Raw genomic sequence first — 25,999 nt, 5'->3', positions numbered from 1 at the left:
GGGGCATGCATGGAGGGAGCCCCTGAGTCTCGGGAGAGCAACTTGCTCAGTATAAAGACTTGGGTTTAAAGATTCCCTATGTCTTTTCATACATGACAGCCCCTAAATGCAAACTAATTACTATAATGGGCAGCTAACTGAAATAACTGAAATTTTTCTGATGCTAGAGGAAAAGTTGGCTGTTGGGCTGATTAAGAAGTGGTACAGCCTGGCCTGCATGTTTCAGTGGATGGGTATCGACCTATGAACCAGGAGGGCACAGTTTGGTTCCATTCCCTGTCAAGTTACATGCCTGGGTTGTGGGCTCGATCCTCAGTAGGGGGCGAGCAGGAGGCAGTGGATCAATGGTGTTTCTCTCTCTCTCCCTTCCCCTCTGAAATCAAAAAAATATATATTTTTTAAAAAGGTGGTACATGTGCATACTGTATTTTATGGGGATTTTAAGATCTTTCCTTGCCCTGGCCAGGTGGCTCAATTGGTTGGAGTGTCATCCTGTATACCAAAAGGTTTTGGGTTTGATTCCTGTTCAGTGCACATAGCCAGGTTGTGGGTTGGATCCCCCCGGTCAGGGCACGTATGGGAGGCAACTGATTGGTGTTTCCCTCTCACATTGATGTTTCTTTCTCTCCCTTCCTATCTTTCTCTCAAAAAAAAATCAGTAAAAAATAACTTGGGTGAGGATTAAAAGCAATAACAATGCAAAAGAGGGCGTTCCTCTTTTACTTGGTCCCCAAAATATATATAGGGTATCCCCAAAACCAAAAAAAGATCTTTCCTTTCAGCAGCTGAAAGGAAAGCATGTAAGTCATTATAACTGCCCCTTCCCCATTAACACATCAGCCAACTGATACCCTTCCTACATGCAGCAGGCCAAGCTGAGCTCTGTGAAGTCTCTTGAGTTCATATCCACTGCCACCTCCTGCTGCCGCTGCCATCACAGGGAGGCTGCCTCACCCTCCAGGGCAGGCTGAGACCCAGGCTTGCAGACTAGGCCCTGGCCCAGCAGAGAGTGACCCAGAGGGAGAAGAAGGGGCCCCAGATACTCACTTCTGCTGGTCCTTCATGGTCTCGATGATGCTCCTCAGTTCTCGGACCTGTGTCCTTAGCTCCTCCAAGGCCGCCTGGCTGATGGCCACAGGCTCCATCTTTGGTTTTCCTTCCGTGCCAAACAGAGATGGGGAGTTGGCTCTGTGTCCGGCTGTTCCCAAAGAGGACGACAGGGGGGCGGGTACCACCGTGGACAGAGTGGCTGGTCCACCACCACCACCTGCTGCCATGGTCCCTGGCTTGGGTGGCAGGGGTGCTTTGTTGTCAGACACCTGTGACAAGGGATGGCAGAGAGGCTTCAGGCTAGGGATTCATGTTTAGCAACCCCCTATCTACATCACCGCCCATGCCTCCCCCCACATCTTCCTCACTCATTCTTTCACCTACAAGCCCCAAGGGCCTACTTGGTGTAGGCATTCCCCATAGAAGTGTCTTTCCTTGTATGCTTTACATTGGATCACCTTTCTGGCCAGGCAGTTCCTATTTGTTTAATGTACACGTCCAGAGTCGCACCTCCTTGCTAGGCTCTGAAAACTGAGTGAGTAAAACATTTTCCTGGCCCTCAAGGACTCAGTGAGGTGTAGACAGACAGACCAACCAACATCCTGAAGATGAGAGGGAAGTCTGCACACAGGAGGGAAGCACAGAGAGCTGCAGAATTACATGTCTAGTGGGCAGAGCCGACAACTGAAAGAGTGAGTTGGGCCAGAGAAACTGCCACAGGAATAGAATGCCATGGGGGTGAACAGCACAGAAGTAGAAAAGAAGCTCAATGATGGAAGCTGGGACTTCCCAAATTGAAGAGGTGGGAAGAAAAGGTAAAGCCCTTGAGGACTAGGACAAAGTGGTGAGAGGGGACAAAGTCAGAGCAGAAGAGGAGCCTGGGTTATGGAAGTCCCCTGTAAGAGTTTCCAGAAAGAAAAAAATGGTTGGATAAGTGGGTCAAGGGTGCTAAGAGGAAAACTGGGGGAGCCCACTTGCTGGAGGAAGGGAGACTGAAACCTGACCAAGGAAGTCAGTGCCTGACACGGGTGAGGGGTGTGACTTGCAAGTTTAGAATACTTTCCAAAAACTTGGCAGAGGAAGGAAAATGGGATACAGTGTTCAAGGAGAAGCCACAGGAGGAGGCAGGATCAAGAAATTGTTTTGTTCACTCTCAAAGATGGGGGAGACCCTGAGTTGGATGATATGCTGAGGGAAAGAGTCTGAGAGAACCTGGCTGGAGACGGAGGAGATAGGTGGAGGCCAGATGGAGAAGTATTCTGAGGAAACCAGGGGGTGGGAGGGCATGGGGCAGCCATAGGTTGGAGGGAAGAAGGGCATGTGGCAGGCCCAAGGGAGGAGACAGTAGCAAGGGAAGGTGAGATGTAAACAGGTGGGGAGGACTTTGGGAGGTGAAAGGATGAGTGACAGGCAGAAGAAAAGGTTGGTGGTGAAGCTGGGCCACACAGTCGGAACTCCCTCTAGCAGCAGGCACCTAGGGCGGGAGCCAAGAAGGGGCTTGGCTGGCATGGTAAGGAGGCAGAGTGTGAAGTCAGACTGTGCTGGAGGGAGAGACTGGGCAGAGTACGACAGAGGCAGATGGGCCAGCATTCCCAGCTTCTCTGCTTGCCTTTTCTCTGCCAAGTTACCATTGAGGAAAAGCGCTTTCTGCTGCCAGAGATAGCGATCAGCCATTCCATGCTTATTGTTCATAGGAGTTATAATAGAGGGAAGAGGGACTGACATTTATGGAGCACTGGTTACCTGCCCGACATCGGCTAGACAATTGAAACAAGGACCAGTTGGCATACATGTTTGACCGAGCAGGAAATGGAGGCTTAGGGACATGGTTTAGAAATTCCCCAAGTCTCACAGTTAATAACTGGCAGAGCTAGGATTCAATCCTCTCCTCCATCAGCCGGACCCTCAAGCCTGGTACCATGACTGTGGTTACCCAAGTCTGAAAATTCACACTCTACTGTCTTTATTTTCTTTGTTTCTGTCCTACTCCTGAGTTCACACTTTTTCACATTTTCTATCCTGCATCTTCATATACCTCCCCCAACGCATCAATGTCCTCACACTGACGGGCTTCCAGGCATTTCTTGAATGAATGCTTCTCTGAGCATTTACTACATGACTTGCTCTCCAGGCCCATTTCAACTAACAAATACTTTTTAAAATTCTCACAGAACAGAGGATACCATATACCTTCACCAAATTAGTTCATGTGGAATTTCTAGAAGCAATAAACAACATGACATGACAGCTGCAGGGAAGTGAAAGAGCCTAAAGCAGTGGTTCTCAACCTTCCTAATGCTGCGACCCTTTAATACAGTTCCTCATGTTGTGGTGACCCCCAACCATAAAATTATTTTCATTGCTACTGCATAACTATAATTTTGTTGCTGTTATGAGTCATAATGTAAATATCTGATATGCAGGATGTATTTTCATTGTTACAAATTGAATTAAAGCATAGTGATTAATCACAAAAACAATATGTAATTATATATGTGTTTTCCGATAGTCTTAGGCGACCCCTGTGAAAGGGTTGTTTGACCCCCAAAGGGATCGCGACCCACAGGTTGAGAACCGCTGGCCTAAAGGATAGAACTGTAAAAATAAAAAATGTGAAGAGCCTCTGCCCACCAGTAGATGTCACTGTAGAAACACCCCAAGGCTGTCTGAGAGGTCAGAGAGAATGCAACTAACCTTGTATACCTAGGATAACCCGAAAAAAAAAACAGGTCTAAATCCAATTTCTGCAAATGGAATCTATAATAATAAAAGTGTAATATGCTAATTAAACCGGACAGCCAAACGACCTTACGGATGTCTTCCAGACATCCTTTTGGACGACCTTCCAGATTAAGCTGGGGCTGTGAGGGCTGAGCCCCTTGCACGAATTTCGTGCATAAGGCCTCTAGTCCTTTTATAAAGGAAGAATGCTTCAGTTTTGTGAATAATTACAATTAATATGTTTTTATAGAATAGTTTTTAATACTGTATCAGATGTTAAAGAAAATCCATGCATGTAAAATTTTAAATCTATGAGAAGGAAAATCCTACATAAATTTTTATTTCTTTGTGTTAATTCCTGTTTCAATTGCCTTTAAAAATGACTACAGTTTTCTACTTTTAGACAGAAAGTAGTTGCAAGTATTTATAGAAAATTCCAACTGTCTGGGCTCTCTTAGCATAAATTTCAAAATCTTGGTTCATATTCATAGGACAAGCAGAATTTGTACAGGGTATCCTTCAGAAGCCATACACAGTTGCTAAACAATATCTTCTTTGCTTCACACAAGCCAGTAACTTAGAAGAGCTATATCATCCCCTGGGCATGCAATGAAATTAAAATGTTTTTAGACTATAAATTTATCCTAATAAATACAAATCACCTTTTAAGATACCGCCATTAATTATTCAAACTCATGAGCTGCCAACCATAGTTTGTGACACCACCAGTTTTGAACATAAAAGACAAGATGTGTGGACAGAGGGCACAACATTTAATACAGTTAATGTATTCTTTCTAGACACCTATAGGCTTTTTAAGTTGTCTTGGTTTCTGAGAAGCTGATAGTATGCAAGGGCATTTGTGTATATGTGGATGATGGTATGAAGAGGAGATCAAACCACAAGAGAAAACATGGGAAATCACCAATCAAACTTGTTTCTCAGGGATTCTGCCAAGTTTTGGAGACTTTGTAAAATGCCTTGGGGATTTTGATGACAATCACTAAAGCACCATCACTAAAGAATGACAAAAACTTGCATTGTCTGTTGCAACAAACTGAATGTTTGTGCTCTCCCAAAATTCATATGTGTAAATACTAACCCATTTTGATGGTATTTGGAGGTGAGGTCTTTTGGAGGTAATTAGGTCATGAGGGTGGAGCCCTTGTGAGTGGGATTAATGCCCTTAAAAAACATACCCCAGAAAGCTTTTACCCTCTCTCTGCCATGTGAGGATATGAGAAGTTGGCAGTCTGCAACTCAGAAGACAGCCCTCACCAGAAACTGATGGTGCTGGCACCCTGATTTCAGGCTTCCAGCCTCCAGAAATGTGAGAATTAAATTTTATTATTAATAAGCCACACAATCTATAGCACTTTGTTATAGCAGCTTGAACTGACAGAGACATTTATTTATCCTTGTTTGATTTATAACTCATCATCAGTGCATACACAAAAAGGCAGGGATCTTATGCTGTCGTGACACCCTCACCATGGCCAGTCACTCACTTGGGATATGGTAACAGTCTTTGAAGTTTTCTTTGATGTGTCCACTCCTCTGTGTGCAAGCGAAACGTGTTCCTCTTTATCTTCTTCGGGACTTGGGGAGTCAAAGATATCAGGGCTTGAAAGGGAAGACTGGATAAAGCCAAAAGAAAATGCTTTTGTCAGAATTACACCTTAGCTGACATAGCTTCAGTTAACATACTGCTGTATGATTTTCAAAGCACTTGACACTTGTATTTTGCTTGTCTCCTCATTATAATGAACAAATATGTAGTCTAAAAGCAGAGCAAAGATGAGATGCTTTTACTTGGTCCCCAAAATATATATAGGGTATCCCAAAATGTATATACACATTGAATAATTATAAAGGCACTGTTTATTAAAATACATTTCATTTTCAAAATTGAACTATCAGCTATTAAAGTGTGTATACATTTTTGGGGACATCCTGTATAAACTCCCAGACATGGGATGTATGTACCAAGGGTGGGGTGGTAGATGGTAATTTGCACTTTTCTGTATATAATTCTGGATGCCTCAAGGCCCTCTAGATCTTGAAAAGTTGGGAAGAATTTGGAGGGAAAACAAAAATGATGAAAGATTTGTAGAAAAGATGGAAGAGGTAAGATTAGAAATTTAAATACAGAGATACCAAGAAGCCATTAAAAAGCTTGTGTGTATATGAGATGCAAAAGGGAAGGTGTGAGTAGGTGACATGAAAAAGGGAAAGAAGATGGTATTGAAACAGTACTCTATATGAGGGTAAATGTAAGCCCTTTTTTCAAGTCTTTCTTCACAAAAGGTTTCAATACATAGTTAGGTTTGTTTCATACAAGAGGAAAAAGAGGATAACTCAAACCACACTGCCAGACTCAGAAGATACGAGAGAAGAGGCTCAAAGAAATTGCATTCTTTTTCTTCTAAATGATGATCAGTGATGAGGTGAAAGTAGAAAGTATCCTGGGAAACCAGCATATCAGGATGAAGGTCATAAGGCCTTCGACCTGCATTCCTAGCAAGGGGCAAGGCAATGTGATATAGAGAGATAGACAGATAGATAGAAAGACAGGCAGACAGACACATATACACTGCTTGCAGAGCATCAAGATTTTTCTACAAAGACATTCACATCAGTGTTTATAATGAAGGACTAGAAACAACATAAATGTTCAATGATAGTGCACTGGCTAGATAAACTATCATCTATTCACAAATTAGAACACCAGGCAGCCATTTAATGTGATGTTATGGAAGAATGTGTAATGATTTGGGAGAAAGGTGCACAATATAAGGGGAACAAGCAACTTCCAAGCAATGCATACTAAGTGATCCCATTTTTTAAGAAACAATTTTATAGACACGAATAGAATTTTAAATAAAAGCTAAGGTTCTAGCAAGAAAGTACCATATTTTAGCTCTGGGGAGCAGTATTACAGATAATTTTCTTTATGAATTTCATTGTTTAAATTTGGTACAATAATGTGTTACAGGTTTCCAATGAGAAAAGAAGTTATTCAAAACAACCCAAACAAAAAATTCTATGGGTTATCCAGAGGGTTCTGACTGTACTTTCCAACATGACCAGGTGCCTCATATGTTTAAATGTAAACTCTGTAAGGTCTGTGTGGGAGAAAAAGCTTGTCACTGACAAACACTGCATAGTGACAGAGCTTTCTTTAATAGTTTTGTTTTGTTTATATACCAAACCAGCCTTGTTCTCCTTTCCTATCATAAAACATGACATTTTTTTCTTACCAATTTCATTTCAGATTCAAACAACAATCAGTCTGGAAGGAGAAGGAGGGAAAGTGGGAACAGGGAATGCCTACCTGGCTGGCAGGCACACCAAGAACAAACAAATACTGCTTGATTCCAGAGGACTCTCAAATCACTTTTGATCAACAGTGTATCTCATATCTCCCTCTCCCGCTTGTCCTCCAAACAGCCACTTGCATTTGAGTCCTTAACTAGAATCTCTAATGTTTCCTGCATTTGAGCTGTAGAGAAGTGAGAAGACACTTACTGATGTGAGGGACTGGGACGGAGGCCGCCTCCCTGTGGCTTTTGGTCTGCTTGTGGTTGGGTGACTGAGTTTCTCAGTAGATGATACCACGGAGTCAAAACCTTCTAGGTCTAAAACAAAAGTAAAACAGATTTCTAAGAGCAACAGTAGGAGTGAGGATGGTTCTCATAATGTGCCAGAAAGAATCCTTTTCCTTGACAATCATCCTTGACGCTTGGATTACATTTCATCATTTATGAAGGCTGTTTACATCCTTTTGTTATCCAATAAACATGACTCAAATGGAATGAAGAATCATTTCCATCTCAGTTTAACAAGATAACATGGAGGAGAGAGACAGAGAATTTTTCTTCCCCTCTTCTACACCTATATTCATAAATCTTGAAAAGCTACAGAAAGAGGAGTAAAGGGAATGAATCTTCGTTTTTCCACAAATTTAAGTTCATTTTGGTAGATAAAACATTCTTGCAGCCTCATCATAAAAAGTAGTTATCATGAAGTATGACAACATCCTTGGACACGTGAATGCTGGTCATTGGTTACAAAAGACAAGAGACGGCAGGCTCCTCCTCTGCTTGTACCGCAGTACTCTGGCCATCAGCTCTCACCTTAACGTTAGACCATAAACTCCCTATAGATGGAGAGCAAGCTTCTACTTATTCAGATAATTCACAGAGCATGGCACCATTCTCTTTCTAGAGGCATCAGTCAATAAAGGCATCATCTTATTTGGTCATTAGCATGTTCATTCATTTACTCCATTATGATTGAGCAACTAGTACATGCCACACACACACACACACACACACACACACACACACACACACTCAGCTCAATACCAAGGATACACCAGTGAGTATGGTGGGCACGAGCCTGCCCTCAGGAACCTCACATCTCTATGACTAATGTCTCAGATGCATGTAGAATCATTCAGCCAGATCATTACTGTACCTGGCACGTGACCAGGAGGAAGGCCTCTGCCTTGATTTTGTCACCCTCTTCAACAAATGATCAGATCAAGTTGTTACCTGGATCTACAGAGTTTGAGGGATTTACAAATGAAGTGTAGTCGTGTATGTGATGCACAAAGGAAAGGCTGGCAGAAAGGGGCCAACCCTGAGACCCATTATTGCTTGTGACTATGGCAACACCATCTCTTCCTGACAAGAGTACTGTTTCATATACTATGTTAGGCACTGCCTTTCCAAACCATTCCCCATTCTCCCTTTAACACAGTATTAGTTTTGTTTCAGGGCAGTGTGCCAGCCCCCGGCTGAAACATGTTTAGTCTAAGCCAATAATGCTCCTTGTTGCCTGCAATTGGTCTGGAGGTGGCCATGTAGCCCAATTTGGGTCACAGAAATAAAGGGAAATCTACTAAGAGACTCTGAGAAAGACATTACCTCTCTGGCTGGAAAGTGCCAACTGAGTGGAAGGCCATTTGTGTTGTTGCCTTTCTTCTTTCCTGTTTGGGATGTTGTTATGAATGGATAGGATGTACAGAGTTGTGGCAGTCATCTTATGACCATGAGGGGGAGGTATGGCCAATGCTCTTGGAGATTATAAGGATGGCAGAGAGAAAAATGGAAATATCTTGGGTGACCAACAAGCCCAATGAGCCACCCACCAACCCTGGAATAATCTAGTGCCCAGACTTTCCACGTGACATTAATAACCCTCTGTTATTTTAGCCAATTTTAATTAGATATTCTTTATTTGCAACTGAAAGCATCCTAACCCATAACTGAAAATCTGCTGGTTCAGGAGAGAAAAGATAAAAATTATGTATGTTTTCAATCAGAAAGAACATATGCACCCCTACGTTCATAGCAGCACAATTTACAACAGCTAAGATTTGGAAATAGCCTAAGTGCCCATCAGCAGATGAGTGTATTAGAAAACTGTGGTACATCTACACAATGGAATACTATGTTGCTGTAAAAAAAGAAAGAACTCTTTACCATTTACAACAGCATGGATGGACCTGGAGAGCATTATGCTAAGCGAAATAAGCCAGTCAGAGAAGGATAAGTATCACATGATCTCACTCATTTGTGGAATATAATGATCAATATAAACTGAATGAGAAAAATAGATCCAGAGAGATAGAAGCATTGAACAGACAGTCAAACCTCAGAGGAAAGGCAGGGGAAGGTGCGGGGTGGGGGTAGGGGGAGGCTGGGTTTGGGGGGGGAGATATCAACCAAGAAACTTGTATGCATATAAGCATAACCAATGGATACAGACAATGGGGGGGTGGTGTAAGCCAGGGCTGGGGGTGGAGGCAGGCTGGGAGAGGACAATGGAGGATGCAGAAGGGGACATACGTAATACTTTCAACAATAAAGAATTTTTAAAAAGTATGTGTGTTTTTCCCCTCCTTATTTTGGAGAGCTCTCTTTTATTGATGGTTATGATAAGTGAGCCGGCTGTGTGATGGCTTTATTCTATTAACGAGCAGGCAGGTGTTGTCTGCAAATTATTTCCCTTAGTGGAATATGCAAAACCAAGCACACGTCACTGATCAGTACAAACCATTACATTACACCAGGGATTATATGAAGTGACTTTATGCTAGCACCTGGTAAATGAATAACCAGTCAATGAACTTATTTTATTTTATCAGAGCAAGGCAAATATAACCAAAGGCTAACTATCTGCAGAGACAGCATAAAGAAAAATATCAGTGGTGCTCAGAGACCAAAGGAGGAGCCAATCAGCACCCAGCACCAGAGTGAGGCTCTTAAAAGGGTCCCACCTTGCAAGCCAGCTCAGTAAGGCTCAGGGATGGGCCAAGACCTCCACTGCTAGGTGGGCCTCTCCAGAGCCAGTTCACTGCTCTGACCCTCTCAGGGGCCTTCCCTTTAAGAAAAACTTATTTTCCTAAAAGTCCCCCTCCTGACCACACCCCAGGACTCACCTTTACTAACTTCACGTTGTCTGAAAAGGAAATTCCTCATTACACACTTGGATTGAGTGCAAAAGCTACCATCTGATATTAACATTCCCTCAATTTTTTTTAAAGTCACCTTTTCTCTGATTACAAAAGTATATATATATTTTTAATTTTAATCAATGTATAATTTTTAAAAAAACACATAAAACTGTAATAACAAAAGAAAGTCAATTATAATCTTACCACACTGGGACAACTACTATTAGCATTTCGGTGTATTACCCTCCAGGCTTTTTCTATAAATAGTCTAGTTCACACTATAAGTAGTATTGCATCTGTTTATTTCATTAACATAACATGCCACAACTCTAAATTTTTTTCATAAATATTTTGATTGCTGCATAATCTACTGCATGGCAATTCATGTTTTATTGACTCAATCCCCTATTATTGGATGATTCATTTCCATATCATTCCCCACTCCAATTTTTTTAAATTATAGAAACGTGTCCACCAATATCCTTGCATACACTCTGTATACAATGTGTTTAGCAGGTTCTCTATGCAGCTTCCAAACAGGGAGTAGGAAATAAGGCCCAGGTTAGGGAGGTCTGCTCATGGGGGACAGATGGTTACAGAGGACAAGGGCCACAAAGACTGCAGAGGAAGCCTGAGAGAAAGGAGAGAGGACATAGAACTGAGGAGCAAATGCTGAGCAGGCAGCCAGGGGAGGTGAAGAAGATGGCTGATAATGGTTCCAGCAAACAAGGTGCTGCTGGGGGCCTTGGCTGTGTGCTACCAGGGGCTGAGAGGGACCACCTATATTATGGCTCTGTCCAGGAAATGGAAGCAAGCTCTGGAGGCAAAATCTGAGCAGAGTGAAGCCATTACAGAACGATTAAAGGCTAAGTGACTCTGGGTCTCCACCTTAGCTGCACAGTGGAACCACCTGGACAAGTAAAAAGACTTGACTCATGCTGGGACCCCATGCTGGGACTGACTGAATTTGTCTGGGGTAAAGGCTGGGCATGGGTAGGGTTTCAATCTCCCCAGGTGATATGAGCATGCAGGCAAGTAAAGAAGGGGAGGGAAGGATAAGTAAGGACTTGACCAAGCAGAGAGAGGGGAGTGAGCTGGGGTAGGGGCCATCAGGTAAGTGACGGGGTGTTCCAGGGCCCAGTGAGTAGACAGACTTCAGGGCAGGTGAGTTATCAGGAGTAAGACGCAATACTGGGCTGGGCAGTGCGGACACGTTTGGGGGGAGGGGGCAACAAGGGGCCAGAGCAGTCGATCAAAGTGGTAACCAAAGGCTTGGGCATTGGTGACAGGTCAGAAACACTGCAGCTGAAGTGAGAAGGAGGCTGATGAGGTGACCCAGCGTACAGAGTTAGCTGGGAGAGGGATGTGGCATGTAGAATGGCCCCAGGTCCCCTTAGGATGGACTCTGTACATGCACTGGTGTGCAGGAATAGACAAGTTCATGCCCAGGAAACATCTGCTAGAATCCAGAGAGGACTCCATCTTTGCTCCCCACCCACCCTCCTAAAATAATTAAGCCCCCTGGGAGTTGCAGGTTTGATGGTGTGTGAGATGGTGGTCTGTCATAAATCATACTTTCAAAATGACTCAGAGGTGGGTGTCTGTTTCCCACACTTAGACTGCGAGCCCCAGGAGGGCAGGAACTTATCTTTGAACTCTCGATGTCTAGCACATTCCTGGAGAAAACGTGCTTAATATTCTGCAAATGAAGGAACACGTGAACAACTGAACAAGCCAATGAATGAATAAACTAAGCTCAAGAAAAAAACTCTGATTCTAGGAGTGCAGCTTACAGAAGTGACTGCTAGTGGGATGTGAGGCGGCAGCTTCAGGGTGGAAGGCAGCATTCTGTGCCACGGCTGCTTGGCTGGCCCATTTCATTTTACTGGCTGAGGTCTGCACTAAAAAGACCCACACATGCTGAAGCCTGGCTACACTCAGCCAGCGTCTCCCGACAGATGGCCAAGAAGACTGCCTCATCTGTCACTCAAAGGGTCAGAGTCCGACAGGGGGGGAGGGGCTTTTCACTTCTTCATGCATATTCAGCTACATTGAACTTTCTTTAGTTTGAGCTTTTGAAAAGCACTTTTTGAAACAACAATAAAAAACTTCCAGAAAAAAAAAGACACCAAATATGAGGTCACTTGCTGAAATAGGGACCTCAGACCCTGAATTGCAACGCACTTCTGCTTTCTGACAGTGAAGGGGGAAACTCTTCAGTACTGTAACCTAAGTTTTCAGTGGCACAGAGCACGCTCTCATGACTGTGATCATGGTAGCTGAGATTCAGGCAGAATTTCCATGACTAACCCATTGTGGTGTGAAGAAAATGTCGCAATTTTCATGGTGGTTTTGAAATGAATCAGGCTGAAATTTGATATGAGCTTTCTCAGCCTGGCTGGGAATTTTTCCTCTTAATAAAAATATAGTTTTAATGCCTATAAGTCAATCCAAATCTATTGAGCTGGCAAATGGAATGGTGGGTATTTTTTTTAAAGCCAGTTTCATAAGGATGAGAGGTTCTTGGTTTTTGTGATACTTGGAAAATGAGCCCTCTGCAGACATACGGGGATAATTCATGTTGGACACAGAGTTGGCTTGGAAAGGCCTCTGATTCTTCATGCCACATGGAATTGCCCATTTTCCATGAATTTCAGTCACACCCTATTTAGTTCAATTAGAAAATGTGGACTCATTTTCCACGGATAGGAGGGATTTTATGAGTGACCACAGGTGACCTAAAGCACATCCACTGAAAACACAGAGAAGAAAAAGTCAGAAGTATGAGACAAGCCAGCTGTCACCAAAATAACTATTTGCAAGCTCTTAAATGGCTCTGTTTATTCATTGCGGCTCACTGCTCTGGACTCGAAAAAGCCCTGGAATGGAAGTTTCCTTCCTTTGAAACCTGGCAACATCACTATCTCCCATTATCTCTGGAAGCCATCCCTCCTTCCACATGCTCCTGTCAAGGATCACTAAAGTGGTGGAACTTCTCACCTGGAAACGCTATAATAGATTTCTCACTCTAAGCCCCATACCACTCCATAGGCTGCCACCAGGGATGTTAAAGTACAGATCTGAGTGTGTCCCTTCAATGCTTGAAGTTCTTCCCACGTTTCCATGAAATCCCAGTGCCTTAGAGCCAGTCCCTCCTCTCTCTGTCCCTCAGCCAACTTTGTCCCCTCTCCTCTCCTCCCTTCCACTGGGGCCATCAAGGCTTGGCTCGGGCAACTGGGATCTTTTCCAAGAAGCCAGATTGCACCCTAAAGTCTGGCTTGGTTGCTCCCCTAGTCACCCATCACTCCAATCTCAGCATTTAGCACCCTGAACTGACATTCTTTGTTGACTTATCTATCTCCCCCATGAGCCAGGGAAAACACTGTGGCTGCTATCTCTGTTTGTCCCGGGCCTAACATCATTCCTGGCTTGAGGTGAGTGTTCAATTAATGATCAATGAATAAATTAACAAACAACCTTTCTGAGCTTCAGTTTTTCTACCAGAAAAAAAAGAGAATGATCTGAGCTATCAGCTTTGGAGAGTTATTCTTTTGTAAATGAGAGATTATGTGAAAACTCTTTCAAATCACACAGACAGAATTTTGTTTTCATACACCATTGATGGAATTGTGGGATTAGGAGACAGAGATCTAATAGTAAGGCTAAAACTTAATGAAAAAAACACACATACTTTTTAAACATTAAGATTTAAGGTATGAGTAAACTCTAAACCCGCAGGGCTGCAGGGAGGAAATCTCACCCTGCACGTAAATCATGTGACTAGTGGTGGAACATCTGTGCAGACTACAAAGATATGCCCATAATTGGGGGTCAAATGAACACCTGTGTTAGCTGACTCACCAACGAAAAAATTCTCATTTGAGCAATGATCAGCTTCTGCAGGAAAATAAGCCCTCCAAAATGTGTAAGGATATAGCAGATTAGTTGTTGTGTTTTCATTTACAATCCAGGTGTGATGTTTGCAAGATGCAAGCTGCTGAGAGTAAACAGGTTTGAGCTACTGTTCAGTCACTCTACTACTCCATCCTTCACACATGTGCGCTCATGTAATCCTCCCCAAAACCCACGCTCTGTAGGTGCTGTTCTATTCCATAAAGGGAGAGAGGGAAGGTCAGAGGTTAGATCATTTGCTCAAGGTCACACTCACAAAGTGACAGGGCCCACACTCCAATTCAGATCTGTGGAATTCTTTCCACTACAGAGCACTGGACAGACAGCAGGAACACTTGACCTTACTTTCCTCATTCAACCAATGGTGAATTCTGAGATTTGTTTCTACATCAAGAACAAGAAAATATACTAAAAAAAAAAGTAATTTTCTTTGGTGAAGAAATCACTGTATGCTTTGATAACAAACTGCCTTTTTCTATTTTATTCAAATGTGCTTTAAAAGGATAGAAAAAGAGGCTGACCTCTTTAAGGAAATCTCTGGCAAGAAATGGAAGGAGTTAGTTAAGTTAACTGAGAATGTTTGGCTATTCAGTTCAAAGTAATGTTTACATGGAAACGTAAGGCACTGGGATTTCATGGGAACTTGGGAAAAACTTCAAGCAGTGAAGGGACATACTCAGATCTGTACTTTAATATCCCTGGTGGCAGCCTGTGGAGTGGAATATGGCTTAGAATGAGAAATCTATTACAAGAATAAGAGAGGGATATTAGGAGTTTATTTATTCATCCACTTAATCAAACATTTATTAAATATCTATTGCATGCCAGGCATAGTGATAATTTTGAGGATGCAAGTAACCACTCTAAATCAGCACTATCCATTAAAACTTGGCTGTGATGATCAGAACCTACTATAGCTATACTATCCAATATGGTAGCCACTAGTCCCATGTGGCTAATGAGTGCACGGACTATGGCTAAGGGTGATTACTGAAATTAAATTAAACAGTCACTTGTGGCTAGTGGCAACAAAGATCTCATCATGACCCAACATCATGGTATTTCTTCTCATTCATGTTCAGTCCATTCACTGAAGGCATATTTACTGAGTGAGAACTATGAGCCAGTATCCAGGCTAGGCATGGGGGGGATACAGGGATAGACAAAATAGCGATGGTCCCTGCTTCATGAAGCTTCGAGCCCCCTAAGAGAAACTCACTCTCTCTCTCTCTCTCTCTCTCTCTCTCTCTCTCACACACACACACACACACACACACACACACACACACACACACACACACACAACTGCTAGCTACTATGAAAGCAAGGTAAAAAGATGAAATTAGCAATGATAGCATGGGGACCAAATTTAGATCAGGAGAAGGGTGCATATGTCTTATTGAAGTCTAGCACTGAGGAGAGGTAAAGTGCTTCATGTGAATCAATAATAAGCCATGTTAAGTGGGGAAAAGCAACCTGTCACATTTTCATGCCTTTAAAAACTGTTCAACATAGGCCCAACTTGCTATGCAAAAAGATTTAATAAAAGTGTATTTCTTTTACTGGAAATAGTAGTTCTCAGGAACCTTGCACAACCTTTTTGAGATGCCATTTGGCAATACCTATTGCCAAAGGTATATGTGTAAACCTTCACATATTCCACTTCTACAAATTAACCTGTAGAAATGTTTATCTAAGTGTAGATTGATATACTTATGAGGCCAGTGGTCTTCAGACTGTTTTGCCAGTGTACCTTCTAAAATGATTTTGAAAACCCATGTATCCCCTCACATATCTTAAGCTGACATCTAAAATTTTGTATAAGTTTTAGTCACAAAGGATATACTTTGCTATAATCTAAATATTGATATTTTAAAACATAACTTTATTGTTCTCTTAAATACATTCAATATGTATTTGAATACCACAGCAATGTAACAACTACCATCATCAATTTAAAAAGGTCATGAATAGCCCTAACTGGTTTGGCTCAGTGGATAGAGCATCACCCTGCGGACTGAAGGGTCCCAGGTTCGATTCCAGTCAAGGGCATGTACCTTGTTTGTGGGCACATCCCCCGTAGTGGGTGTGCAGGAGGCAGCTGATCAATGTTTCACTCTCATCGATGTTTCTAACTCTCTATCCCTCTCCCTTCCTCTCTGTAAAAAAACAATAAAATATACTTAAAAATAGTTAAAATAAAAAGGGTCATGAATAAGCTTTTCTTTAACAGTTGAAAATTTTGCATCATTCCTTTCCCCTTCTGGAATTCGTATTCCATTAAACTTCCACTGCTGAATTTTATGTATTTTTGGCCTTTGTTAATTATTATCTTTTATGCTATAAAATGCATGTAAATAGAAATTTATGATTTTATTTCCTGAAATCATAACACTCTAAGTGTAAAAATTATTTTTCTTCTGGACTGAGTTATAATTATAATTATTAGTATATGAATGATCAAAACATATGTATATACACATACCACACATTTTGATAATTTATAAGCATAAAACATAGAATTTTATTGGGTCCCCCCCCAGATACTTCATGCATATTGGATGATTATTACTTAGCACAAAAATGACATGGTTTAATACCAATTCTATTCCTATTTTTCATTTTATAGTTGTAAGTGCCAAGAAACTTTGTTCACGTAAATAGTGGTAGATGGAAATGTAAAAAATTTTATCACAAAGTCAGTCGGTTCTTTGAAGTCCTTTCGAGTTATATACCAAAACTCAGAGAGTGGTTTAGAATCATCAAGAACTATTTTTAACAATCCATCAACGTACAGCTCAGTAGAGATTTTTTTCAATTTTGCTAAAAGCAATGAATTGGAAACCAACTGACTTGTAAATGGATTTTTTGTCCAGTTGGTAGAGTCACTCAGTTTCTCAATTCCAACACCAATCTTAGAACTGTCTCTTAGTTTGCACCAGGAGTTTTTATACCCCTGGACTGGACAAGAAATTGGCTCTGCCATATAAAATAGGAGAGGGCAATTGGAAAAGGGGAACAGGAAAAGGAGAAACAGGATGACACCAGGGCGACACCAGGGCTCTCAAGAGATAAGTTTGAAGAGAGAACACATAAGAAGATGAGCACTATGTGCAGTCTGAGAAGTTTCCATGGCCCCCTAAGGTACAAGTAATCCCATTCTCAGATTCCTGTCTTAGGCTCCTCTTCACGCATTGCTTCTAGAGAACTGATTATGGTAGAATCATACAATAGAATATCACTTAGCCTTTAAAAGTATAAGGTTGATCTATGTGACTTACATGAAAAGATGTTAAGCATGCATTACTTAGTAAAAAAATAATGAATCAGAACCGTATATATAACATGATCACATTAAAAAATTCATCCATTTCTAAAAGTATGTGTAACAAATGAACAGTAATTATGTCAGGGAGAGATTGAGATACTAGGGGACTGTACTTTCTAGCTTCCTGGGTTCTTTTATTTTTTTAAAGTAAGCACCCATTCCCTTTGTAATTGGGGGGCATTAGTATATGAATGATCAAAACATATACTCGCCCTGACTGGTTTGGCTTAGTGGATAGAGCATCGGCCTGCAGACTGAAGGGTCCCAGGTTTGATTCCGGTCAAGGGCATGTACCTCGGTTGAGGGCACATACCCAGTAGGGGGTGTGCAGGAGGCAGCTGATCAATGTTTCTCATCGATGTTTCTAGCTCTCTATCCCTCTCCCTTCCTCTCTGTAAAAAATCAATAAAATATATATTTAAAAAAACATATGCTAACATATATATGGGAGAAACTCTTTAAAATAAAGACACGACTGAGTAGAATAGGTATGAAATGATTGATTCCAGATGCAGCTATCAAAATCTTAGCCAGCTGGTTTATGTTATATCAATGTGGGAAAAACACATCGATTAACTGCCTCCTGCATGCACCTGACCAGGGCCTGGGCTGGGGAGGAGCCTGTAACCGAGGTATGTACCCTTGACTGAATTGAACCTGGGACCCTTCAGTCCACAGGCCGACACTCTATCCACTGAGCCAAACTGACTAAGGTGGCCAGCAAATCTTTTATAAGCAAAAATCTTTAGGCCAAAGAAAGCCTAGATGAGACCTCAGAAAGGGACAAATGATCAATTCTAGGTTAAAGGAACTAATAGAACTAAAGGAATTGAGGAAAAGAGACAAATAAAAGAATAAGCTATTTCATCTTAAAGAGGATTCAGAGGTTACCAAAAGAGCAGTTTTCTCAACGTCCAGACAACTCAGCTAAAAGAAACAGATTCAGAGAAATAAGGCTGAGAGTTTGACCCGAGTCCCTTTGATCATTTTATCCAAGCCTCTGGTTTAAAGATGAAAAACCAAAATCAAAAGGGGTGTGAGGCAGGTCCAATGGTCTGATGTAGGGGGATATGCAAACGGGCTGAGGGTCAGTTTCCTTTTAGTGAGCAAGTCACACAGGGCATTCCATCTTAGTCAATGCACTCTACTTAGACAAAGGAAGAGCAGTCCGACACAGAAAATTTTAATGCACGTGTGAAACAACATCCTAATGTCCAGAATTACACAGAAGCCCATATTTATGCTGAGTAAAAAATCTGAGGAGGAGATACCACCTGTCTGAAGCCCAGTGCCCTTTTCACTGCATGCAAGGAGGGTAGTGCCTCCCAAACTGCTAGAAGGGCTGGTGGGCTCCATTCTCCAGCCCCGGGGGAAACAGGACAGAGGTACAAAGTAGTTAAAGTGTTCTTAAAACTCTGACATTCCATGGGTGATTTTTAAAAAATCACAAGCAACTGTATCTCTATAAAAAAGGTAATCTAATTGTACATATCTGGGTGGTGAGTTTTTGCCAGAGCTTCAACACCTGCCTCTCTCTGGGGCCTTTTGTATGCACTCCCACTGACATTTCTCCTCTCCCTGCTCATCTCTGCAGACAAGTGCCTGACCTGTGGTTTTCAAATGCCACCTCATGAACTGGTATGCATGCGTCCATGATAAAGTTATCGCCAGTCATAAGGAGAAAAAGAAGGCCAACATCGTGAGTCTCCCAGTAAGCTAAATCTGTTCATTTAAAAAAACTTGGAGATTATATCCTTTCTACTAGGTGATGGCATTCATATTTTTGTTTTGTTTTTTAAATATGTTTTTATTGATTTGAGAGAGAGAGAGAGGAAGGGAGAGGGAGAGAGAAACATCGATAAGAGAGAAACATCAACATCAATTGGCTGCCTCCTGCACACCCCCTACCAGGGATTGAGCCAGCAACTGCAACTGGGGCATGTGAACCGCCGACATCCTGGTGCATGGGACAATGCTAAACCACTGAGGCACACTGAACGAGCGATGGCAATCATTTTTTAAAATGTGTTTAATTAGTGAAATAAAAATCAGCACTCCCTCACATTAAAAGCCTATTTTGTTTGGTAGGTGATTCTATGAAATTCCAAAGATTATGAACAACCTCAGGGAGAGATGGCTCAGGCCTCAGGGGATAAAGAGCATCACTGCAGGTCGCCTCATAACTAAATAAAGAGACTTCTTTTGGTTCTAAATCTGGGCTCCCTTACACCTCATCCTTAGCTTGTCATCACCAGATCTAATAACCTTCTAGTGGGTCTCACCGACCTCACTCCTCAAGTGCTCATCACTTTTCTCATTCAGTGAATCAAAGGTAGCAAGGGGCTGAGAAGGCCAACCACTGCTCTAGACCATACCTTAAACAAAAGTATATGGCTAGAGAAAGGGGTTGATAATTCAGCTTTCCTACTTAATAATGTGTAGTTTGTTTATTATGCTTTTAGTATGGCTAAGGGGCACTTGAGCATGGTTTTCTGGCAGGTGGTATAGCCCCCTGGATATTTCCAGGTCAAATGGAAGCCATAATTGGGCCCTGCCAATCTTTGAGCCACAGGCAGTGGGCAGAGGGGGTACTTCAGGTCAAATAAATGCCATGTGCAATCAGAGCTGAACATCACCTGTTCTCTTCTTGCCTCCACATTCATTCCCTAGTTCAGAGGCCTCAGCTGAGCACACTGAATGTAACAAGTACTATATAAGTCCCTTTGCTGTGCATAGCTTACTTTAACCCCTCTACATTTGTATGCTCAAAGCTACTAGTATAAATGGTCTCAGCATGTAGCAAAAGCAGAATGCTCAAGTCATTGGGATGAAGGAAGAATTCGAGGGCCCTGACCACAGAGAGGCAGGCAACCAAAATCCCAGGGGCGCATATGCTGCCTCTGCACACAGGTAAGCTTCTGGGCTGGACCACTAATGCAAATGACTACTGAGTACTGTGAAGCTCTCCAAGCCAAGGGCTGTCTGAACTGAGCTTGCTACACACCTGAATGTCCCTCCACTCCTCTCACCTGTCAGTTACTTTTCCTCTGAGCAGGCTAATAGCTGTAGGTGGCTCAGGCAGCATGGCACTGTTCACTTTTTGTGAATGAGAATAATTCACACCCTCAAATACTCTCATGAGGCTATGCAACATTTGTTACCATCCCCTCACTTTGATTTATTTAATGTACACCTGTGTTTCTATAGTATTCATGAGACTTTTGCTACTGACACGTTGAATGTTTGTTACTTTTGTGCTTATTGGATGTGATGGGGTAAAAGATGTGTATGGAACCCATCAAACCTAAGTACAAACCCAGCCAATGCGATGGACTGCCAAATGCCAGGACTGCCCTAAGGGGGACCAAGCAGGCAGAGGTGAGCACTTCGGTTTTGGTGTGGGCCAATGTTTCTGCGAAGGTCTCTTAGTGGACACCCCTGGTTTACATCTGGGATCCGACTCTTGGGAATACTGGGGATAGGCCTTGCCGCCAGCCCATCTCCTTGAGGTTTGTGAGCTGATTTTGAAACCAGTGTTGGTTGCCAGCTTGAGCTCATTTACTCAGCGCAAACCTAGGCTTTGAGCCCTAAGAGTCTTAGGTGAAAAGTCAGGAACCAGGGCAGAGGCACTGCAGGGAGAGGTCCAGGCATAGAACCTGTTCTGAATTAACAGGAGTCAAGAAGTTCAATCTGTTTCACTTCCTTGGTATAAAGCACTTACTTGACTAAGCACAGTCTCTTTTGCTTTTTGTCATTATGCTTGAGAAATGCATATTGCTTCTCAAATATCCTGATAGAAAGTGAAGTCTGATCATGATTTGTGTCCCTGAATAGGATCCAGAGTGGCATATGTACACACACACACACACACACACACACACACACACACACACACACACTTCACAGCCTCATCCACAGACTTGACCCTGACATAACAGAGATCACATCTTCCTCTTTTCTGCATGGGTAATGTCAGCCACATTCTTGATCCCCAAGGCCGTGTCTTAAGGTCACTGGTAAAGAGACACTGTAGGAGTGAGCTGTGGCCCTTGCATGTAAGTTCTCATGTCAGAGCAGCTAGCCCCAAGAGAGCTGAGAGGCATGGCTCACTCACACACACAGTCAGCCAGCAGTCCATCTGGAACACTTCAAATGTCACTCTTGGAGGTTCTTTAAGACAGACAGGACACAGTATATGTTGTCCTATTAAAGCCGAGAATTCACTTTAACTGACCTGAAATGCTACAAGGATCAAAGGGGAAATTTAAAATATAAAAAAGGACAGGAAAACCAATAGCTCAAAGCCAGGGATCTAAGCCTTCCCTGCAAATCTGTCCAAAGACCCCAAGAAATGATTTCTTATGGGAAAAGGCAAAAATGCCAAAAGCTTTTGAATTTAATCACTTGTTTATAGAGATTTGGTATCATAACAAAAATTTTGTGGTAATAGTCACTATTAAATGGCTTCATATATATCATGAAAAGCTTCAGTATACAGAGCACAAATTTATAATATAGCATTAATTAAATTTCATGTTTATTGTCTTTTTATTTAATACTCACTTAAACACTGAATATTAAATCTTGGGAGTATCTAATCCCAAATATAAAAATCCTCCCATGTAAAAATCAGACTCAAATCATATCATTTTTTTTTCTAGAGCAAGTGATTTACCATAAGCCTGAGGAAGAGTACTCTCTCAAAGGTCATGGAGACTTTCTTGGTTGATATTCAATTACTTCAAATATACTTACTTTTTTGCATATAAAGTCATCAGTTGCAAAAAACTCTGAAACTATTTCAAATTGTGTTTTATAGAGATTCTCAGGAAATGAGATGGGCCACAAGCCTGCACTTGAGGGGACACTGTCCTTGGCCCAGCAGTTCCCAATTCACCATCAGATTCTTGACATCAGCCAGGCTTTCTCAACCTTGGTGCTGTTGACATTTAGGGCCAGACTGGTCCTTATTTTGGGGTTGTCCTGTGCACTGTGGAATGTTTAGTAGTGTCCTTGGTTTCTACCCACTAGATGCCAGTAGATCCCACCCCCACCTCCATGCTGTGCCAACCAGAAATATCTCCAGACATCATTAAACATCTGGGGAAAATGGTTGAGAACTGCTGATGCAGACCAACTTCATGCGCTGAAATATCTGGCCCAGGTGTCAGGGAGACCTGGGTTCAAATCAAACTCTGCTACTCACTAGCCCATTAACCTTGCCCAAATTACCTGGCTTTCTTTATCCCCTGTCCCTTCCCTATGAAAATGAGAGTCATTACATCTCCCTTACAGGGCTGGTGATGATGAGAATACTCAAAACATACAAGATGTCTAGGTGGCGCCCCAGTCACTGTTAGTTCCTTCTTTCCTTCCCCTTGCTCACTCTGGCTGCTATTATTTCACCCACTATAACAGGGGTCCTCAAACTACGACCCGTGGGCCACATGCAAATACAAATATTGTATTTGTTCCCGTTTTGTTTTTTTACTTCAAAATAAGATATGTGCAGTGTGCATAGGAATTTGTTCATAGTTTTTTTTAAAACTATAGTCCGGCCCTCCAACAGTCTGAGGGATGGACAGTGAACTGGCCCCCTGTTTAAAAAGTTTGAGGACCCCTGCACTATAACCTCAGGAAGATAGGAGAAGGCAGATGAAGAAAGGGAGCATACACTCGTAACTGTACTGGAGGAATGGTTCTCACACTAGGACATTAAATACACAGCTACATTCTTCAGAAGCAACTATCTGCAAATTGTACCTAAAAGAGGAATCAGGATTATAAAGATATATTCTACTTACAAATATTCTTAGAAAACACTCCTAAGTCTTCCAAACATTTTGTGAATATTCTATAACTACAGCTGTAATCATACTTATCAATGTCCAGCTGGATCTCAATTAAAAAAATACTTTTATTGATTTCAGAGAGGAAAGCAGAGGGAGAGATAGAAACATCAATGATGAGAATCATTGATCCACTGCCTCCTACATGCCCCCCACTGGGGATCAAGTCTGCAATCTGGGCAGTGCCCTGATCAGGGGAATCGAACCATGACCTCCTGGTTCATAGGTTGACGGTCAGTCACTGAGCCACACCGGCTGGGCCAGCTGGGCCTCAATTTAAGAAAATTTTGTAGCCCTGGCCAGATAGCTCAGTTGGTTCAAACATCGTCCAGACATGCCAAGGTTACAAGTTTGATCTGGGTCAGGGCACAGAAAAGAATCAATCAATGAATGCATAAATAAGTGGAACAACAAATTGATGTTTTTCCCTCTCTCTCTCTAAACTCAATAAAAAAGTCTTTGTAAAACAATATCCTTATTTAACACCTTAAGGGAACCTATTTGTATTACAAAAGGGTACCCCCCCCCATGCTTTTAGAGAGCTTTCTTAACACATCTAAAACATAGTGCTATTTATTTTTTATGAGGCCGGCAATATCCTAATTCCAAAACCAGATAAAGACACTACAAAGAAAGAGAATTACAGGGCAATATCCCTGATAAACATAGATGCTAAAATTCTCAACAAAATATTAGCAAATCAGAACCAGCAATAGATTAAAAAGATCATACACCATGACCAAGTGGTATTTATTCCAGGGATGCAAAGCTGGTACAATATTCACAAGTCAATAAAGGTGATACATCACACAAACAAATTGAAAGACAAAATCACATGATCATATCAATAGACGCAGAAAAAGCATTTGACAAAAAATGAAACTAGACCATCAACTTATACCATGTACAAGAATAAACTCAAAATGGATAAAAGACCTAAATGTAAGTCATGAAACTATAAAAATCTTAGAAGAAACCATAGGAAGCAAAATCTCAGACATCTCTCATAGCAATATGTTTACCTGTTTACCGATACATCTCCTAGGGCAAATGAAACTAAGGAGAAAATAAACAAATGGGACTACATCAAAATAAAAAGCTTCTGCACAGCAAAAGAAACCATCAACAAAATGAAAAGAGAGTCCATTGCATAGGAGAACATATTTGTCAATGATACATCCAATAAGGGGTTAATATCCAAAATATATAAGGAACTCATACACTTTAACAAAAGGAAGACAAACAATCCAATTTAAAAATGGGCAAAGAACCTAAATAAATACTTCTCCAAAGTGGACATACAGATGGCCAAGAGACATATGAAAAAATGCCCAAAGTCACTAATCATCAGGGAGATGTAAATTAAAATGACAATGAGGCTATCACCTCACACCTGTCAGAATGACTATCACCAACAAATCAACAAATGACAAGTGCTGGCAAGGATATGGAGAAAAGGGAACCCTAGTACATTGCTGGTGGGAATGCAGACTGGTACAGCCACTGTGAAAAACAGTATGGAGGTCCCTCAAAAATTTTAAAATGGACCTGCCATTTGACCCAGTGATCCCATTTCTAGGAGTATATCCTAAGAATTCTGAAACACCAATCAGAAAGAATATATGCACCCCTATGTTCATAGCAGCACAATTTACAATAGCTAAGATCTGGAAATAGTCCAAGTGCCCATCAGTAGATGAGTGGATAAACAAGCTGTGGTACATTTACAGCATGGAATAGTATGCAGCAGTAAAAAAGAAGAAACTCTTACCCTTTGAGACTGCATGGAGGAACCTGGAGAGCATTATGCTAAGCAAAATAAACCAGTCAGAAAAAGACAAGTGTCACATGATCTCACTCATATGTGGGATCTAATGAACAAAATAAATTCATGAACAAAATTCATCCAGAGATATAGAAGCATGGAACAGACTGCAGAATCTCAGGGGGAAGGTGGGGTGAGGGAATGGGGGTGGGGGGGAAGAGATCAACCAAATAACTTGTATACATATATGAATAACCCATGGACATAGACATAGGGTGGTGAAGGCCTGGGGCAGAGGCGGGGCAGGGTAGAAGAGGTCAATGGGGGATAAAAGGGGACATATGTAATACTTTCAACAATAACGATTTAAAAACTTAAAACATACACACAACATAATGCTATTTATAAAAGACTGGTTTACAGAGGACTCAGAAACACCAAATATAATGGCTATTAGTCTAAATACAACTATTTTATACAGTGGGTCAAAGGGGCATTTTTAACCCCTTACTTATAAATTACATATATATATATATATATATATATATATATATATATATATATATATATATCTTTTTTGACATTAAGACCTCAAAGTGAGCGCTAAGAGAATTACAATTAGCTTTTCCCCTCCCCCACCCCATTTTTAACAGCTTTATTGAGGTACACTTTGTATACCATGAAGGTCACCCATTTTAAGAATACAACTCGGGCATTTTTAGTAAATTTACAGAATTGTGTGACCATCGCCACAATCCAGTTTTAGAAACTTGTCAGCACCCCAAATTGATTAGCTCTTAATAGCATTCTCAGGGTGTAGGAAAATGCTTTTTGATTTCCTGGTCCAAATGAATAGGCCTAGAAGGCATCTGTGAGAGAATGAGGGCAAGTTAAAGTTAGTCTTCATAGCT

At 41.6% G+C, this 25,999-nt stretch overlaps 1 protein-coding gene across 8 annotated transcripts in view; it reads right to left on the bottom strand.

Moving 5' to 3' along the window:
- SH3KBP1 (SH3 domain containing kinase binding protein 1) overlaps nucleotides 1-25,999 on the bottom strand; it is a 332,666-nt gene that overhangs the window by 3,176 nt on the left and 303,491 nt on the right. For 6 of the 8 annotated variants that reach the window (XM_036304652.1, XM_036304657.1, XM_036304655.1 and 3 more), the window contains 3 exons: nucleotides 7,300-7,409; nucleotides 5,280-5,408; nucleotides 1,048-1,319 (listed from right to left, as the gene is read on the bottom strand). In XM_036304652.1, the coding sequence (XP_036160545.1) occupies nucleotides 1,048-1,319; nucleotides 5,280-5,408; nucleotides 7,300-7,409 (511 nt within the window). The remainder of the gene's footprint in view (nucleotides 1-1,047; nucleotides 1,320-5,279; nucleotides 5,409-7,299; nucleotides 7,410-25,999) is intronic. The other 2 variants (XM_036304656.1, XM_036304658.1) reach the window with 1 other exon arrangement.

This window comes from Myotis myotis, unplaced genomic scaffold, assembly GCF_014108235.1.
Source record: "Myotis myotis isolate mMyoMyo1 unplaced genomic scaffold, mMyoMyo1.p scaffold_m19_p_4, whole genome shotgun sequence".
In the NCBI taxonomy this organism is placed as follows: Eukaryota; Metazoa; Chordata; class Mammalia; order Chiroptera; family Vespertilionidae; genus Myotis; species Myotis myotis.
Note: the sequence above shows the minus strand (reverse complement) of the source record. Positions and strands in the feature narration are given on the sequence as shown.